Source organism: Lagopus muta, chromosome 9 (assembly GCF_023343835.1).
Source record: "Lagopus muta isolate bLagMut1 chromosome 9, bLagMut1 primary, whole genome shotgun sequence".
Lineage (NCBI taxonomy): Eukaryota > Metazoa > Chordata > Aves > Galliformes > Phasianidae > Lagopus > Lagopus muta.
Window position 1 is genome coordinate 18,638,886 of NC_064441.1, and position 19,325 is coordinate 18,658,210.

A 19,325-nucleotide genomic window follows, 5' to 3' on the forward strand; every position below is an offset into this window, starting at 1 on the left:
TGTAGAGATGGCCCTACAGCTGCCCATCATGCAGAGACCCTGCTCATTCTGAGCTGGACCATCCCCATGGCATTTTGCAGGCCTCCACCTACCTGACTTTCCATTTGGTGCAACCCCACGCTGCCTCAGAGCGTTGCTCATTAACTTGGAAGGACACAGACATATCTGGCAAACAGACATCGGTGTTTCCAAGAACAAGATTGGATGTTTGTTTTAGCTGTGCTTCTCCAAATTCATTTCCAGATAAGGATGAAGCAATTAAGACACGAAGCACAAAAACCCATCCAGGCCTGTGGGAACAAGTCTTCCAGCTCCCAGGCAGAAGACAGCAGCAGCCATCGAGGCAGAGGTTTGTCTGCAGGGTGAGCATGAGGTGCAGGCAGGCAGCACAGCACCTTCCTCCACAACCAGCTTGGAGCCTGCAGCTCCCTGGGTCAGCCCTCAGTTCTGGCTTTGGGTCACCGTCGCATTCCAGCACTGCCCTGCAGCTCCAGACAGATTCCACCTGAGCTCTCTGCCCTTATTGCTTCCTGCAATAAACACACACATCCAGCTGCCCGGAGACACACCACACGTACATCCCTTCTTCCCTTTAGCCCATTTCAGTTCAAGATAAGAGTGTTTCTCATTATTGCTCATCGCAGCAAGTAGCAATGCTGGATAAATTAATTTGTAATTGGAAAAGTGACTCAGAGCTGAAGAGAGCCATAGTGTCCTGAGAGAATAAATGCTAATAGCTCCGGCTTCCAGGGAGAAAGCGTGCCAGAAAATTAGGGGAAAAAAAAGGATGTGAACATGGCTCTCCCCTCCTGCACATATTGAAATGGCTGAGATGAGTACTAAAATGGCTGTACTTTGCCAAGTGATGGCCAACAGACAGGACCTGGGCTCCTGTCCCCATATCCCAGCACATCTCCTGCATACCTGTAGTGCGGAAGAGGGCAGCCAGCTTCTTGCCTCTTCCTCTCACACAGGTGTATGTACACCTGATGGGGCAATAAAAGCCAGCAGTCTTATCAGAGCAGGAGCAGACTCCTTAAGTGACACTGAACACCATAAGCCTGGTTATGTGAGGAGCACTGTGGCACATCAGCATGGAGCATCTCGCTCAGGTTAACGCAGCAGGCACGGAGCTCCTCGGGTTTGTGAATGGAAACTAATCCTGAGACACTGCAGGATTTCTGTTGTGTATTCAGTTCAGTGAAACAGCTTTTACATACTAACCCTGCAGCAAAACTGCACTGACTTTAGGCACCGATGGCTGCCAGCCAGGACCCGGCGCGCTGAGCTGCAGGAGTGGCATTGGTAACATATCATTTCCTGAAACCCAATTCACAGCGCTCCCCTTCTCACAGAAAATGCAATTTCCTGCTGACTTTTACCATATACTTGTCAAGGTTTTTCATTTTTAGTGCTTGGCAAGTGAAAACCACGCTGTCAGAGCGAGCACCTTCTCCCATCATGGGATGAGCTGCAGCGAGGGCTGTCCAGCTGCCTGCTTCCTGGGGACCCTGTCCCAGCTTCAGCCCGGCCAGAGCCCTCATACTTGAAGCATGAGGTACATCAGCAGGTAAATAAAGAGCAAATTTTTAACCTGCAGTTAAGCAAGAGGTGGTGTGGGACTTTCCAGCCCGTGCTTTGAGCAAGCAGTGACTCCTGAGGGGTGCCTTAGGTGCATGGTCAGACCGATGTCACCAACTCAATGCTCACAGCAGCACTGCAACATGCAGCATTGCAGCAAAGGCCCTGCAGCCTCAGACCTCCTTGGGAGCAAAACATGAACCGGCTGTGGGCTTTGCTGCCCTCTGATACGTGACCTCATCACAGTCAAAACCTTTAAGCCAGGAGACAGTCAGGCATTGCCAACTGCTCCTGAATTTAGTGACAAGAACCACTGTTCTCCCAGAGAGGACATGAAATGAGACAGGGTTGGGGTGGATGGGATGGCTAACCTGGCTGCTCATCACACCCATCTATCAAATACATTCGAGTCCAGTGCTGTTTCTTACAGGAGCAGGGGTGCTGCTGTGACCTTTGCCAAAATGAAAATCAAATCCTGAGCAGCACACTTACGTATGTGTCTTCTTTGCAGCATACAAGTAGGACCTGGCCCATCTCCAGAGATCTCCTACTACCTGTTCCAGCAGGGTCCCAGGATGGCATGCATTCACTGTTGACTTTAGAAAACGGATGAAAGCCATGTATTTTGATAGGCTCTGATTCCTCAAGGTAAAAGAATAAAAGAATAAAGGATAAAACCATATCAACTTTCAGTCTCAAAAAGGCTCTTTTGTTCTTAACACAGTTCCAAACTGTGACAAACTTTCAGTGCTTCAAGGCTGTCAGCTGAAAAAAAAAAACAATTTGTATTTCTGTATTATTTCTTCTGCTACCCATGCAGTAGGACTGCCTGTATCCAGAGAGCTGAGGGCTTTTTCTGCACAGCCTGCAGAACTGATCAGCTTTGGGCTCCTGAAAACAAACCTCAGTCCCATAAAAAGATCCATCTAATAACAGCCAAACACGAGAGCTGAGATGTGGGAATTCAATGTCAGCTTACAAGATGCTGTTTTCTACCAGTTATGGTTTACATTTTCTCTTTGCATACTCACATTTCTTCCCAAAACTCTGTCACGTGGCCAAGTCTTGAAGTCTCTTAGGATAACCTCTCCTAACCGAGTTAGCTAGGTGATGTCTGAACAAGCACAAAAGGAAAGCATAGCTAGATGCTGCCTACATGGTAGTGATTCCAGTTGGACCGGATGACCTTAGAGGTCTTTTCCAACTTGGTGATTTTGTGACTCCACGATTCCTTTCCTCTCAAACTCCCAAAGCTTACTGCCTGAACTTAAGGACTGGATCTGGACCCCTCAAGCCCCAGGAAGCCCTGCAGGCTGTCTCTGTGGATGTGACCTGCCCACTCCTGGACAGCACACACTTGGGTTAATATAACAGCTCTGTCAAAAAACTGATGAACTGAATTTAAAGACATTTCTTTTTGTCCTTTCATGGTAAACAGTGCTGAAAATAGCCTTGAAAATAGCCTTCCTCCTGCACACACACCACCAAAAGCTATGCATTTGCTATTTTTCCCCACTGCACTAAGAGTACATTTTCTACCACAGATGCTGCTTCTGTATTGTACAACAAGGGGCAAAAATAAAGAGGAACATCCAACCAACCACCCCCTGCTGCTGGCTCTCTTAGCCCCGATGCCACAGCACAGGCACAGCAAGTCACCCATCTCACCACACCACCAAAGAGAAGGGTCCTGTTTCCTTTCATGTGCAGATACCCATGACCCCACCAATCCTATCATAAAGCCATAGAATGACTTGGGCTGGGAGGGACCTCAAAGGCCACCCAGTGTCTCCCCCTGCCACCCACCAGATGAGGTGCCCAGCGCTCCACCCAACCCAGCCCTGAAGGCCTCCTCCCAAGTCCCTGTTCTCCAAGAAGACCCTGAGATGGTTTCTGCCACCTATAGCTGTCTGCAACAGCAATTCTTGGAGCTCCTGCTGTCACTGCAAGTTGATTTCCAGTCCAGCATCTTTACCAACCCACGTCAGATGTCAGAATTCTTTGCAACTGCAAATTACAGATGCCCAGGCTAAATCTTTTTCTAACATGAAAAACATCCATCAGCATCTACTGAAAAGCTTCTTTTTTCAAGTGTTTATAACTGTGTGGGCTCCTGGAAGTGCTGTACTACTGTTTTTGTAAAGGACTCCAGGGCCAGGCAGAAAAAGCACTGCAAGATTTCGGCATGAATGGAAATAAAGGCACTTCAGGCTGGGTTTGTTCCCAGAAAGACAGCTTTCAAAGCATGCTGGCCTTCAAAACAGGCTGCACGCTCAGCACTGGCATGCAGACAGCAAAACAAGTTCATTGCACTTTGGGAAGTATCTGCTTCTGTTTAAAGAGATCTAGTTTCTGTCAGAAGTTACTTGCAGCGAACCACAGCACTTTCAGTCAACTTCCTTCGCTCCTCCCCTTCTCCCTCCCCATCCAATTCTGTATCACACTGAAAATCATTTTCAGTGTCACGTTGACAGCATGGCAGGGTCTCCCTTCTGCTGCTGGGCTTCTGAATTCAAAAGCAGCTGCATCAAGAAGGTACTCATCCACATGCATCCTCTTATGCTAGCTAACATACTCAGCTTCATGAAGAAAATAAGTCAGGAGGTAAATTCAGCATTATGTCCTTACAAGCTGCATCTCCTCTTGCTGTCAGACTTACACGGACAGAAACTGCACCAGAAATACGTTTTGCCAAACCATCCCAGAGGTCAGCTTTTCTCTGTTCATTTCCCACCTTTGCCCAAACCAGGTCTGCTCACCACCCACAGAACAAAGTCAGCAGTAAAGTGCTGTGTGCAGGAGAAACTCCAAGATCTTTCCCTAACAGCTCAGCATAAGGAAAGAAACCAAATGCCTAATGAGACAGAAGTGCTCCTGGACAATAGCAATAGTAAGGGCCATACTTATAAAATCAAACAGAAAAGCCCCAACACGTCTCTATCAGTGACAGATCCAACAAAGAACACTCACCAAGGAGCAGATAAGGGCCCCTTGCTCACCAAAAGGAGCACATTGCAGTTCCCACCTGCTCTGGCACAAGGCCCCACGAACAATATTTACACTGGTTTCACCAAGGTAAGAATGGGCCAGTGACTTCACAGGATTTATTCAAAACAAGAGAAGAAGAGGTTTTCTTTACAGATAACCAAGGAATACATCAGTATGGAAAAGGACTAGGTGTTCTCATTGACACACAGATTGCAGAGCTGCTGCTTCCACCATGAGGCCACATGAGAGAGAAAAGGTGCCCTGCTCCCTTCTGCCTGAGTTCCAGCAAGGGGAGCAGAGCCCTCTCTCCTTCCTCACCGCTGATGAAGAATGGAGGCAATGTATCTGCTCGCCATGCATTCAGAAAGCACACAACAGCAATGAGAATGGCCCTGCTTAGCTTGTAGAGAGCTGCATCTCATCCATCCAGCTGCTATGTGGCTTTTTTGTTACTGGAGACAAGACAGAAGACAATTTGCCAATAATTACAGAGGTAGATTAGCAGAGAGTTAGAAAGAAGTACCAGCTTCCAGTGAGTTTTCCCATCTGTGCTTTTCAACACCACCACCAAAACATGTTCAAAATACAGCTGCTTTTGTACCAAACATGACACTGTACTGGAAAAGTAAATGGTCAATAAAACTTGATTAAAATTATTAAAACAAAAAACCTCCATTAAAATGCCTAAAAATATCTTGCAGAAATTCCTGAATCATGAATTGCCTCCCTTATCACATGTCAAAAATGCCACCCGGATGATTTAAAAGCCTTGTATTTTGAAAGGCAGTTGCCTTGCTTATTCTAATGGTAAAATCAAATATTGTGGACTAGGAGTTGAGCTAATCAGTACCCAGCTTTAACAGTGATTCCTTAAATCACTGCTACAGAGAGCTCCAGGGCGATGGGAACAAGTGTCAAAGAATGTCTCTTGTTTCTCAGCAGATCAGGCTTTCAGCTGCCAGAACCCCTCTGAAGCAAGCTGAACTTTATCAGCACTTGATTCAGCCTTGTGCAGTCTCTGCTTAGAAAGCATCTCCTGTGATTCCCATACAGCATCATCAGCTGAGCCAAAGGCTCCACCGGCTGCATGAGCCCAGCCCCACGAGGAAGACGTTTATTGCAGAGGCTCACACAGACACTGTGTGGATGTACCACAACGTATTGCACTGCCTTCCAGTTTGGAGAAGCTATGCCAAAGAGTCCTAAGCGTCGCAAGGTGGAAGAGCTGTCAAAACACACCAGTGCTTAGACCTAATGAACGTGACAACCCTGATTTTCAAAGTGCTTCGACGGTCGAGGCAGAAGTCTAAAGACAATAAAAACTGATTTGCTAGCAGTGTACATTTCGGAAGCCAGGCAAAGTAACCTTCCCGTGAGTATAGATGTCCTCATCGGTGCCTTGGTTTAAATGCTTCACCAAGTTTTTCTCAAACAAGAGAGGGTGGTAAGCTCCCATGGTGCAGGCACGGTCGTGAAACTTCTGGTAGTAGTGGCAAATGTCCGTCTGCCGCTTAGAAGGGAGAAATTCATACACATCCACCTCATCGCAGAGCGCCATCATGATCACGATGCCTGTGCAGGGAGAGACCAACGTCAGTGCGGCCCTGGGAGCACATAAACCACTGCAGTGAGGGGAACGGCCAGGCAAGAAGCATCCCACTCCAAAGGGAAGGGTTTCCTCCTTCCTAAGTTCAGTAGAAAGTGGGAGAAAACACACCAGGCTGGATGGGGCTGTTCGGTGCAGCTGCAACACAGCTGATGGATTTGACCACAGTGAGCTGTTTACAGTGACAGTCATGCTGTAATTACATGGCTGTATTCTTATGCAATTGTCTGGCACGTGTGATGATGTAATTGGTACAGTGCAAGGGCAAGGCAGGCAAAGAAAACGAGGTGTTTAACTGGCAGAAATCATAGAATGGCTTAGGCTGAAAGAGTCCTTAAAGTCCATTATGTTCCAGCCCTCTACCGTGGGCTGGCTGCCCCCATGAGGCTGCCCAGGACTCCTTCCAGCCTGGCCCTGAGCACCTTCAGGAATGGTGCACCCACACTTCTTTGGGCAGCAGTGCCAGGGCCTCACTGCCCTCTGAGTAAAGAATTTCTCCCTAATATCTAATCTAAATCTCCCTTTAGTTTAAAGCCCTTGTCCTGTCACTATCAGACCATGTAAAAAGTCAGCTTCTCTGCTGTTTATCCACTCCCTGTAACTACTGGAAGGCTGCAGTAAGGTCTGCTCCGGAGCCTTCTCCAGACAAGCCCAGCTCCCTCAAACTATCTTCACAGGAGAGGTGCTCCAGTCCTCTGACCATCTTTGTGGCCTCCTCTGGACCCGCTCCAACAGCTCCACATCTTTTTACATAGATACAGAAGGTGCCTGGCAGAGATGGGACTAGAGGCAACAGTGGAATACTGGCTGAAGTGCAACAGATTGATGTCCACATAGTGAACGAGACCACACTTCTGTGACTTCAACATACATGTGAATCCTGAGGTCTGTTCCTTCTAATTGACATGGCCATGAGATTTACCTGCTGAAAACAAGCAAAAGCTTTGCAATGGAGGAACGCAAAGTGAGCCTCTTTGCTGGGAGCCTGGATTTAGCATGCTGACAAGAAATCAGCATAGTGAATCAAAGCAGTCAGTCAGACCACCCCCAACCCCGTGCTGTGATGAGGCCTTTAGCTGTATGTTTTTCTTTCCATATACATATTAGGTAACCACTCAGATTTAATCTACAGTAAATAAATAAGTCTGTTGACTTATTTCCCTGATGAGATCTGAACCCACAGGAGCCGTATGTTCCTCTCTGCACCCCACATAGTTGAACTGCTCTGGTTTTAGGAGCCAGAAATCCTCAAGAACATCTCGATGCTGCATTCTGCTCACCTATTCCCACATGGAACCAGGCCATGTTTTTAACTGCTGTTCCAGAGGGGTGCTGCTTATTTTAACACAACCAAAATGATACCTTTGAGACATGATGCTTGAATTCTGGCATAAGACAAGCACTGCAAAAGCAATTCTGATAAGCCTTCATACAACATAAATCCATAGCTGTCTTTGAAAATGGCATTTTGAAGAACTCTTATAAGCTGAACATGAAGTTTAGAAGGCAGTTATCTCACCCAACATTCCTGAAGACGGTGGGTTAGGCTGAATATGCTCTAAGGAATTCTCCTGCAGAATATCCCAGAGTTGCCACTGCATCTTTGGATTCAGGATATAGAAGGGCTGCTCTGGATGTCTAATGCGATACAACTTGTAGGCTTCAAAAAACTTGTAGTCTGGCTTTTGGTACCACTGCAAAACAGAAACAAGAGGTCAGATGGTTTTCTCTGCAGCATGCCCTTGCCTACAACCAATGGCAAACAGGAAGGCTATCAGTGAGTTAACCTGCTGCTGCCAAGGGAAGAGGTCCTGCTGGATCTCTACATGCTGCGTGCTGCTCAACCAAACCTGCCCTTCAAGTCTGTGAGGGAACTTGCTTTAATGAACAGAGGGGGAAAATCCATATCTCCTCCCTCTGGCAGAGAAGGACTATTTATAAGTCAGCTGTCTTGTATCATTTCACTCTGCAAACCCCCACAGCCAACGATATTGAGAAGTCTGTCTCAACGTTGCAGACCCCTTCGCCTCTCCACTCTGAGCACAAGGCATCCCATGCTGCAGGAGAGTTCCCACAGCACCACCTCCTCAAGCAGGCCGGGCTCATTTGCATCGTAACATTCTACTTTCAGTAAAAACACTTGGAAGGACATGTTTCCAGAAAGCTGTTTTGATACCTTTTCCTACACCACAAATACCCCATCCTGGTTCCACTGACTTTATACGGGCTGTGCATACATCCTTACACCACTTGGAGATGTGGGACTGGGCAAAACATTTGTACTTTTGTACTGCCAGAGGGACTGCAATGCCCACAAGTGAAAATCTAATACAGGGAGGTGACGTTAGCTTACATCTTCAGAGCTATCCAATCCCATCATAACGCATGAGGTAAACAAGAACGACCTCAAAATGAGTGATTGTTCATATTAGGAAGATGCAAGCTAAAAGCTGCGCTTCAAAGCATGCATCTGATCTTATTTACAGAAACCTCAGCCTTACCTCATGTATTTCTGCATGATACGGCGCTGGATCCCAGACAATCAAGATTCCAGTGTTATACAGAGCATCTTTCAGGAACTGCTGCTCCTCAACAGTGACCAGCTGGAACGACACAACAAACACAACACGTCGATACACACCATCAGCATCAGCAGCGGTGGAGCAGCGAAGCCCACTGAGCACAGCTACAGCCACCCCTCTGCTGCTCCCAAAGCATGTCCCACAGCACACAGACAAGGACATGACTCCTGCAGCCACCCATACACCGCTGGCACAGTCTCCAACAACCTGCACTAACACAGGTTTGCCCTGAAAAGCAAGCACAGGCCACTGAGACAGAAGCTGGTCTTTTGCCCTCTCTGCCCTCAGGCTTAACTTGCATCAGCAATTCTTTACAAGCTGTGCTTGCTCACTGTCATAAAAATCAGCTCCCATTTTCCTCATGCTCGCAGAGGGCCTAATTAAGAGCTACTCCATTTACCCTGAAGTATCTAGGCTGCCTCCAGCAGCAAACTGATCGCCTCTGCTAACCAGTGCTCAGGGACACTGCGGCTGGCCCAGATGTCTATTACTCGAAAAGCAAAATGGGTTTCCTCACATCTGTTGCCAGCTCCAGAGGATTAGGCTTTCCCTCAAGCACGAGCACTGCATGGCCTCATTTCCTTGCAGCAGTGGCAGTATCTAGGTCACCTGCTGACAGCGTGCCCCAAAGCTGGAGTGCAGTGCAGCTCCTGTAGGCCCAGGCAGCTGGCATGGGCTGCCCCTCAGCTGGGTAAGGGTGGGATGCCACGGGGCAGAAACAGGGTGAGGAAAGCTGGCGTTTTGTTTTCATTTTCCTGTTTCCATTGAAAGGCTGGAAATCTTCCAGGAATTTTTTCCAGGGAAAAAAAAAAAGAAAGAAAATAAAAGCTGATGTGAAACACGTGGAAGGAGGATTCAAGAGAAGCTGAGCAGCAGAGGAAGCAAAGGTGGGCCAAGCACCGCCACGTGAGCCAGCAGAGGCACACCAGCCTCCCAAGGGCTGCCCAGAGGCACCAATGCCCAGCTGTAAGAGGCCAGGTGGGGCTCTGGCTCTGGGCAGCCCTATGCCCGGGCATACCTTCAGTGCCTATCAGTTCTGTCAATAGAGGGACTGATTCTTTCTAAGTACTTAAACACCACTTAAACTGCTACACAACTTATTTGTCTTGCTCAGTCTTTTGATTCTAATGAGCTGACTAATCCATTCATTTACTAGTTGAAGTTGGTCTTTAGCTAACTCATTGCTTAGCAAATATCTTGCTAGTGCTACCTACCCTCCTGGTACAATTACCCACCAGATTATAACGAGCTCCTGCTCTCCAGCTACTGCAGTTTCTGCCCTGTAATCCAAACATGCTCTCTTTCAGCCATCACAACCTTATTTCACTCCATGGGTGTACTATCTCCTTTTTTCTCCCTGCAGACTCATTAATGCCAATATCAGCAAATGCAGCAATGGCAGAGAACTCTCAGTCACAGCCAAGGAGAGCTGTAAACAAGAGCTAGGAGGAAGCCCTTGGTAATCTGCTCCCTGGTCAGCTCAGCTGAAAGGAATCGTGTCCTACATAACGACATTAGTATTCCCCCCACAGTGTCCTCAGCACTTATTTTTGTAAGATGTGAGAGCTTTCCCAGGGCAAACTGATGCTTTGCAGAAGACTACAGGAACACATGCCATTAAAAAAGCAGGACAAAGGGAACAGTCAAGGTCTGAGAAAATAGGCAAGGGAACATTAAAGAATTTCTCTATTTAGAACAACCACCAAGCTTGTGGACCTAGAAGCCCATCCTCAGCTCTGAGGATCCCAAACTCCTCCCCTGACACTATGATCACCCCATTAATCTTTCCTTCCTAAATAGCTGCACAAGATACCCCATTGTACTGTAAAAATCTCCAACTTGTGAACAAACTAACAACTGGGCACTGTTCCCAAATCTAGCTGGTTGTGTTTGTTACAGAAAATACATCAGAACAACTATTAAGCAACTCAGGGCCACTGGCCACCCATGCCGAAGGGACAGCAACGAACACAGACTAGTTTGATAGATTAGATACAGGGCATCCCACCTCCTTCATTTGAGGAGTGGACTGAGGATGGATCAGTGGCAGGAGCCAAAACAAGAGCTGCCAAGGGGGACAGCAGCAGTGCTCACACTTAGCCCAAAACTAGAGCGGTCACACAGCGTTGTTGGTGCTATCCTACACTCATGCAGTCATGATGTTACCCTCCTCCCTGTGCAAATAACCCAGGTCACGTACATATTTTCACTGACAAACAACTTTGTATCACAGGAAGAGCAGCAATTGGCACTTTCTTCAGAGCAAGATTTCTCAAGTGATAACGCCTATCTGCCATCGTAAAGAGCACAAAAGGAAGAAGATAAAATACAGAAAGGTCAAACAGGGCAGAGGAAGGATGTGAGCTGCCAGATGTGGCTGCCAAAAAAAGACTGGCTGAACAAGGACAAACCGTCCCACATCTGAGTGCTAATTGAACACAGGGGAACTGAGAGGAGCAAGCTGCAGAGCAGAGCACAGCAGGATGCTAACGCTCCGAAGTGCATTTCTTGGGCACTTATCTTCAGCCATTTAACGAGCCTACTAATACGCTATATGCAAAATCTGTGAGCAGAAAAGCAGCACAACATCCAGCACGTGGTAATTTTAATGCAGGAGCCTCAGAAGGTATCTGAGCAATGGGGAGAAGGTTTGCCCGTGTCCCTGTTAGGAGGAAGGCCATTCCCCACCATTCAGCTGGATTCACCCAGGCTGCATGTGGCTCTGGGCAGCCTGATCCAGTAGCTGGCAATCCTGCAGAAAGCAGGGGGGTTGAAACTAGATGATCTTTGTGGACCTTTTCAACCCAGGCCATCCTGCGATGATTCTGTGATTCAGCTCCCAAGCAGAGGAGAGACATGAAGCTGTGCCATGCTGGGTCTGTTTGAACTTTCATCACACCTACCTGGGAATTAACAAGACGGATCGTTGTTTTTTGACCCACATCTTCTTGAAATCCCTTGACAGGAGCCCCATTAAAGCGCAAGACGGCATCATGGCTGTCTGAAAGCAGAACAGAGTGAAAGCAGTGAGCTGGCAGCTGGCTTTGGAGCTATGGAGATTTCCCATGTGATCACATGCACCAGCCCAGCAGGCATGGTGGGGACAGGCTGACGGTTGGACTCGATGACCTTGAAGGTCATTTCCAACCTTGATAATTCTATGATTTTATAGTTTACACGCACAACTTGAGCCAGACACCAAGCATTATTACACCTCAAGTGTACACTTAAAAATGGTGTTTGATGAACTCATTGTGGCATCCTGTCTGACTCCCAGTGGTTGTGTTGCGCTCAGCATTTCCTCAATTTGGTTTTTCACTGGTAACTCACAGACCTTGTTATCATCAAGAACTCATCAAGACAAGCACTGCCCATTAAACAGGATCTCCCCATTCCGATCTACCACCCTTCTTCCTCATTTAATGTGATTACACAGACAAAATACCCCCAGCCCTTTAAAGAATAATTATTCAGCAGTCTCTTGTGCTCAACCAAGCTTCAAAGCAAAGGCTTCATTTTAAGATTTAGTTCCTTTTTGGCACCTTCCCCCAAACAAACCACAATTTTTCCTCCGCAGAAATATGTCAGACCAAAACTGGGGAAAACTGTACATGAACAGAGATGCGCTCCTAAATCCCTCATTATTCACAGCACTCAGCTGAAGGAGCAGCAGTGAGACTGGGCTCCCGAGCAGCCAAAAGCATGCAGAATCATTAGCAGAGATGCCTGCTTGAGCTAACAGGTGCCAGTTTGTGATTCAGACACAAGGCCTGCTAACTGGGATGGCAGCAGGGTTAATGGCATTCGCCCAGGGCACATTACACAGTGACCTTTCCAGAATTCATCCAGTGTGATCTGGAACAGACTGATGCTTCAGCCCAGAGGACAGACTAGGAGGCTGCAGGCACAGACATTGCTCTGCACACTTGGCATGCTCTCCACTCTGCAGCAGCAGAGGCACAGCCCTTCCATTGCCTGGCTGCTCGCATCCCAGATCCAGCACTTGCATGCTGGATTACAATGTGCTGTGACAGCATCCTCAGCTCCTGAGCGGTCCCATCACAGGAGTCAGCACAAACACTGCTGGAAACAAGCCATCAGGGTGACAGGAGAGCATCAAACAAGAGATCACTTCTGAGAAAGCTCCAGCCCAGAAAGGTGCTCAAAGTCAGGTCTGCCTTCCTCGCACTCGACCCTACTTGGCCTCAAGAGTTCATCAGGAGGCTAAAACAATGACATCAAACAAATGTCAACAGCAGTTTGTGTCAGGAGGCAGTGCTGCCCCGGTTAATGCTGCCACCGCCCTTCTTATCACATCCTTCAGTGCACTTCAACACAGCTCATGCTGTTCATCCTCACCCAGCACCTGCTCCCTGCTCTGAGGGGCACCCACTAGGGACAGCCTCTGGGCACTTGCCAGCACAAACCCTCACCTCCCTACAGCAGCCTGTCACTGCAGCTGAAAGGTTTCCCTCAGTTGTTTCTAAATAATGTATTAAAGGGTTATCTGTCTACTTGTTTCAGAGGATGAGGGCTACTTCCAGCTTAGTACAGGCCAAAGGGACCTGATCCAGCCGATAACTTACAAACACACTGAAGTACTGAAGCCTGCAAGCAATTTCTACAGGAGAGAGCAATCATGCATACTCCTCCTGCAGCGAGTGAAGTGCAGTGTGAATCTTCACAGAGTCCCAAACAATAAGCAGTGAACAAAGTGGGACTGCAGCCACAGGAGAATTTTCTGCCAAGCATAAAACCCAGACCTGAAGGCTGGACAGACCCTGACGCTGCTTCCTTAACGATACAAAGTGCTCTATAGTATCGACGCTGGCTTCTTTGCAATCCACACTACAAGACCAATGCTTCAGCATTTGTTACTCACTGTACTGACTTCAGATCAATATGGGCAGACAGGACTTTGCAAAGTATCACCAAACTCCACACAACAAATGGAGCCCTCCAAAGTCCGTCCTGTCCTGTGGCCGTAGCACAGAACAGACCTCAACTGCTGGACCACTCACAGTCAGCTGCCCTCCAGGCTCAGTGAGGCAGTGCCACTGTTGGATGATCACAAGCAAGAAATAGAGGAGACCTCTGAAGACTGCCCAGGGCCACTGAGCCGTCTGCAATCTGCAGATTGCTCAGGACTGTGTTCAGTGGTTGTTTTTTTTCCCTTTTGTGCTTTATTTGTGTTGGTTTTTTTGTTTTGTTTTTTGCTATTTTTGTTACTTCCTTCTCTGTAGGAGTTTCTACTAATAAAAAAAGTTTCTGCCTCTTAAGCGTGCAATGAGCACATAAGCATTACTCAACCCATCCCACACCCTCTCAAGAAACAAACATTTGAGGTTCCAAACCTCTTCCTGGTATTCAGTATTAGTTCTAGTTTCTGGTGAGGTCAACACAACCATGAAAATTAAAAGGATTCACTATTAAGGAACTACCTGCACAGAAGTCACATCCTCTCAACTCAGTCCAATCCTTTGCACTCCCCCTTGGGGCTTACCCATTTGGCTAAATATTTTTACTTGCTGTTTTCCTGCTGAGGAAGTGTTATGGTGTTATACCATAATCAAATCTTTACAAGGTTCCAGAATTAAGACTGCAGCTGTTTTCTATCACAATCCTTTTCATTTCTGAGAAACTGCTGCTGCTATCAGCGGTTGCTCATGGGAGCAAGCATGCCCAAAGGCTGACACTCACAGGCACTGTCACCTACAGCATCATAAGGAAGCTTACGATGTGCAGCGTTCACACTGAGAGAGGAGAAGAGCATCTCATCCTTATTCCCACCTCCTCCTAGCCTGTACTGTTCACCATCAAAGAACTGCAAGGATAGATTCCAGCTTATTTTAAACACCTCTGTGGCTCCAGCAGAGTAAGAGCATGACACAGCGTCTCTTCCGTTCAGTGCATGTTATAAAACAGCATTGCTTGATTTTATCTTAGTAGAAAAATACCAACCTATCTCTGGTCCCAAGCGAGATGATTTCAGAGAGCCTGCTGAGGACACAACAGCACAGCGGCCCAGGCGGCCCACTGTTTCATTGAGGCTTTTCTCTGGCAGGTAGTGCTGCCATTCTGAGGAATTGAAGGGCCCATCTGATCCCTGTATCATGGTCACGTTCACCCTGTCCCGCAGCTGGCACAGCAGCTTCTCTGGGCTGAGTTTAGCAGCATTCATCTTCCCATTGTAAGTCACGTTGTACTTGTTCATGGACAGGTAGTTCTTCCTGACCTTCTGCAGCCTGGGTATGAGGTTTCTGGATGAGCTGTCCTTATCCCATACCTTCACATGGTCCGCTGCTTTCCTGGACTTCTCCACTGCTCCAGAGGTGATGCCTTTTACTTTATTTTGGTTGTTGGGCAAAGCTTTAGGCATCTGACCCATTTCACCAGCAGCTTCGTGGAAGAGGCCCTGTGATTTAAGTAGGTTCCATTTTTCCAAAGTCCTGTGAACCTGTGCATCATCACTCCTGAAAGGAACATAGTAGCTTCCTCTTGTCTCTTTCCACAGGCAAACTGTCAGAGCTATCAGTATCACCACAAGAACACACATAAATTTTTTCAGCACATTGATGTGAACCATAGTGTACGTTGCATCCAAATGGGACAGAGAGCTCAGGGCAGCAAGCTGGTCCTGGGGAAGAGAACATCTCAGTCAAAGGTACACATCCACACATGCATATAAAAATCCCAGGCAGCAGTTGAGGCTGTGGGTGTGGAGTGGGAGAATGCAGCGGCAATTTTAACACCTCAGCCCATTTAAAGACCTCATTTCAAAAGTTCACCACTTCAAATGTCAAACAAATAAGACTTGAAGTGGCTATTAACCATCACGTGCATGTCGCAGTGACCTGGGGCTGCTGTCACTGAAACATGTTTAACACAGCTAGAAGCACACCGGCAGGAATGTAGGCCTCTGTTTTGCTCTCCTTCACCTCCCATCCCAATCAGTCAATATGCAAATCCCACCAGCAGCACTTCCAGAACTGAGCTGTCACTTCATCACAAGCCTGAACACTAACCAAGCACATAACAAGGCACATAACCATGCAGAAAAAAACTGAGTTCATGAGCACCAGGAGTTTCATCAATTGACAGCTAGCTACTACACAGGGAACTTCTGCAAACCCTCATTGGGCTGAGCATGCTCCTGGTGGGAAACCAGCTGCTGGGAGCCAATTAAGCCACAGCATGGCTGTGTTCACAAATGCTCTTTGATAAATGTTATTCAAGGTATGCTATCCTTGCAGGTAGTAAGGCTAGATCCTGTGTACAGCACTGTTCATCTCCTTATGCAGCACCTTGTGTGAGCAGTCACCTCCACCTCCCCTCAGCTGTGCTATCAAAGGGAGCACTCCAACAGCAGATGGCTTTCAGATGACTTTGCCTTCATGTCTTTTCTACAAAACTGTATTCCCCAGTGAAACAGTTTTATACAAACCACCTCCCAGTGGTGAGACCTCAGGAGATGATTATCTGCCCTAGCAGGGCTCATGCAGCAACTCCCTCCACAGACAGCTTGCTCACAGCAAGCTATGCTGAGCTGTGATACATCAGAAGCCACCAATACCGACATCCTACCTGTTGGACAAAACAGTGGCTCTTCCACTCAAGTCATTTTTGACTTTTGGCAGATTTTTGTCCAGGATTTAAGGCAGGATATCTCCAAACACAACAGCTGCATGAGGCACTGAAGAGACTCAAGAAGCACCTGCAATAAATAAATAAATAAATAAATAAATAAATAAGAAATAAAACTCTCATGGAAGAACCTCGAGGTTTCAAGATGAACGTGCATTTCCTCAGGTAAGTGCAGTAGTCCCATCAAAGCTGTCATCCGGGCATGAATTGTCAGCAGCAGAAACATGAATAATACATCAGCTTTGTGTGTCCATTCTCTCAGTGAAGTAAAAACCCCAGTGCTGATGGCTAATGCGTGCAATGAGCATTGCTAAGAGAAAAGGAGATGAAAAAACTTAACTTTTCCCAAGAAAACATCTTGCTAATTGCTCTTCAGCAATTCAGGTGCTCCTCCTCAAACACAACTGCAGACAACTCCTGGCCTTTTTTGGAGCAAGAAAGAGCGAGTAGTATGAAAAATCACTTTACAACATATTACTTTATGCACAGGCCCTCACAAAATACTGTCTAGACAAATCTTTTAACCTCACAGCTTCATTCTAATCAAGGAAATACTGCTAGAGAAGGCGAGATTTCACAGGGTGATATGTTTCAAGAAGTAGCTTGCTTCTGCAGAACACCAAGTCAGGACAATGCCATGTAAGCTAAATTACAGATGTACAGTACATAGCATAAGATTCTATACATCTAATGCTGACTACTCGTATTTTAACTCTACTAAGAAACTCTGAAAAACCCAGTGATTTCACACAGAGCAGCCCACAGCTGGTGGGCATCCTTCTACCCCCTCTGCGCGCAGTTCCGCTGCAGACAGCAGTGCTTTCAGAATCTATAAATAGAGAGAAACAGAAACCCCCAAATGAGCCATGCAGCACCAACCAGCTCAGAGCAAAGCTCCCAGGCTCCTTCCGCCTCCCTTCCAGCACACACTGGGCAGGCTCCTAGCCAGACTTCATTCGCCTTGTGCTTCTTGACACAACAGCGAGGGGCTGATTTCCAGGAATCTTCAGATGCAGGCAATAGCAGAATGTCTCAGCACTGCCAGCTTGTGTTCCCCATAGTGAGGAGCACCCAGAGGAGCCTAAAAATTTACATTCTGCACTTCACACAATGCAATTCCCACCTTGATAACTGTGCGCACTGCAGTGGGAACAGTGATTTTGCTTTGACTTGTAAGTAAAGAGGCTGTTTGTTGTTTTTTTGTGGCTTTTTTTTTTTACCAAGGGGAAGGGCAGCCTGTTCTCAAGGATAGCACTCACAGGCTTAACCACCCAGGTGGGCAGAACCTCCCTGCTCTGGCATCCTGGAGGCTTCATCCCTGCAGGGAGCTGCAGCCTGGCCTGGCCCAGAACCCCAGCTCAGGGTGCTGGTGCCTGCTGAGTGGTACAAAACAGCTGCCCCAGCCGGGTAGAGGAGGACAGCTGGCAATCTGCATTTCCATGACCCACAGCAGATTTACCCTAGAAACGCTTACCACAGCAGCCCCACTGTGTTAGACATAATAGCCTGGCAAGCTCTTATCTGTTTTCTACAGTGATCAGTAAAAAGCTTAGGGATCAGCCCACAAGGATGCCCCCGCACGCACACTCTGGCCATGCAACCCTGCAGACCACAGCTGGATTGCTTTGGTCACCTCCCAAGCCCATTCACTTACATCCTTTGGGGCCACATTCCAAAGCCCCAGCTCTGTACTGCCTGCAGTGACTTCAGGCCATGTCGCAAGTGGGACTGACTCAAATCTGTTCCGTGGTAATAAACCAAAACCACAGAGCTTTATGCCACCTCTGCTAACACAGCATCCTTGGCTGTCGTGCTGCCCAGCTGCCTGGGACTGCTGGCTCTCTGTGGTTTTCCAGTTCTCCCTCTGGTCCCACCAGCCCTCAGGATACATGCCTTGCCATTCCTCTCCTCCTCAGATCAGTTACTGCAGTAGAACAGCAGGTACTAGGAGTGATACTAGCTTGTGGGAGCCCTGTGGTGTTGTGGAATCTGATGCCTTGCTTCTTACCTGCCAGGCAATTCCTAAACCAGCACAGGAACTTTCTTACCCCATGACAGCTCAGGGTTTTCCCAAGGCTCTCACCAAACACTTGAAAACTTAAGCACACTGCGTCCCTTTCGATGGGCTTGCTAACTTCTTAAAACAAGAAAAGAGGAAAAAGGCAAACAGATCTGAAATGCGATCCTCTTCTGCAAACAGAGGATGAGATGGAGGTGCAGAGCAGGACTCCTTCCACTCAAAATAAAGCGATACTCCCAAGGAAACTGAAAAGGGGAAAAAAATAAAAGGATTTGAGAAGTTATCTAAAGTTCCCATCTGTTCTTAAAATCTCCTGTTCCTGTCCTGGGGAAAGAGATCATCAAGACTATAAGTGCAAAGAAGCTGTGACTGAGTCATTTTATAACAGAAGAAACAGTGTTTTTCATAGACTCATCAGGTGAAAACTGATAATACATTAGAAGTGAACACACTGTTCCTCCAGAGCTGTTTCAGTTCTCTCTGACGCTCTGTCCAACCTGGCCTGTTAATTCAGCTGCATATATTTCCGTTTTGTAATTAGATAAACAGAGTAGACTCACTTACAGCAATTCCTTGCTTTCTCTCAAAACATCACTGCGCTGTGAAAATAAAACAGCTGTTGAGCCATGAGCTGAAGTAAGCACTTCCAAAGTCAACACATGCAACAAAAGAGAGAAAAAAAGTCAAGAATGAGCAGAAGTGTTTTAAGTGAGGAACGTGGTTAAATTTCAGATGACACACGAAGAAGCCACACAGTCTGGAGGGAGCAGGCTGAGAATACCATGCTTATCTCAGCAAGGCACATGCCTTGCTTGGTGGGCTGCTCACACAGTGCCTCCATGAGCACAGGGACAAGTTCTTGGCTGCTGGGAGCAGCACTGCTCCACCACAACACTGCTTCCTA

The 19,325-nt window shown here is 47.3% G+C and overlaps 1 protein-coding gene across 13 annotated transcripts in view; it reads right to left on the reverse strand.

Annotated features, from left to right (window-relative positions):
• Nucleotides 1–4,657: 4,657 nt before the first annotated feature.
• Nucleotides 4,658–19,325, reverse strand: part of ST6GAL1 (ST6 beta-galactoside alpha-2,6-sialyltransferase 1) — a 32,228-nt gene continuing 17,560 nt past the window's right edge. For all 13 annotated transcript variants that reach the window (XM_048955278.1, XM_048955281.1, XM_048955282.1 and 10 more), the window contains 6 exons: nt 16,342–16,471; nt 14,719–15,394; nt 11,661–11,758; nt 8,677–8,778; nt 7,695–7,869; nt 4,658–6,141 (listed from right to left, as the gene is read on the reverse strand). In XM_048955278.1, the coding sequence (XP_048811235.1) occupies nt 5,900–6,141; nt 7,695–7,869; nt 8,677–8,778; nt 11,661–11,758; nt 14,719–15,343 (1,242 nt within the window). In that variant the 5' untranslated portion in view covers nt 15,344–15,394; nt 16,342–16,471 and the 3' untranslated portion in view covers nt 4,658–5,899. The remainder of the gene's footprint in view (nt 6,142–7,694; nt 7,870–8,676; nt 8,779–11,660; nt 11,759–14,718; nt 15,395–16,341; nt 16,472–19,325) is intronic.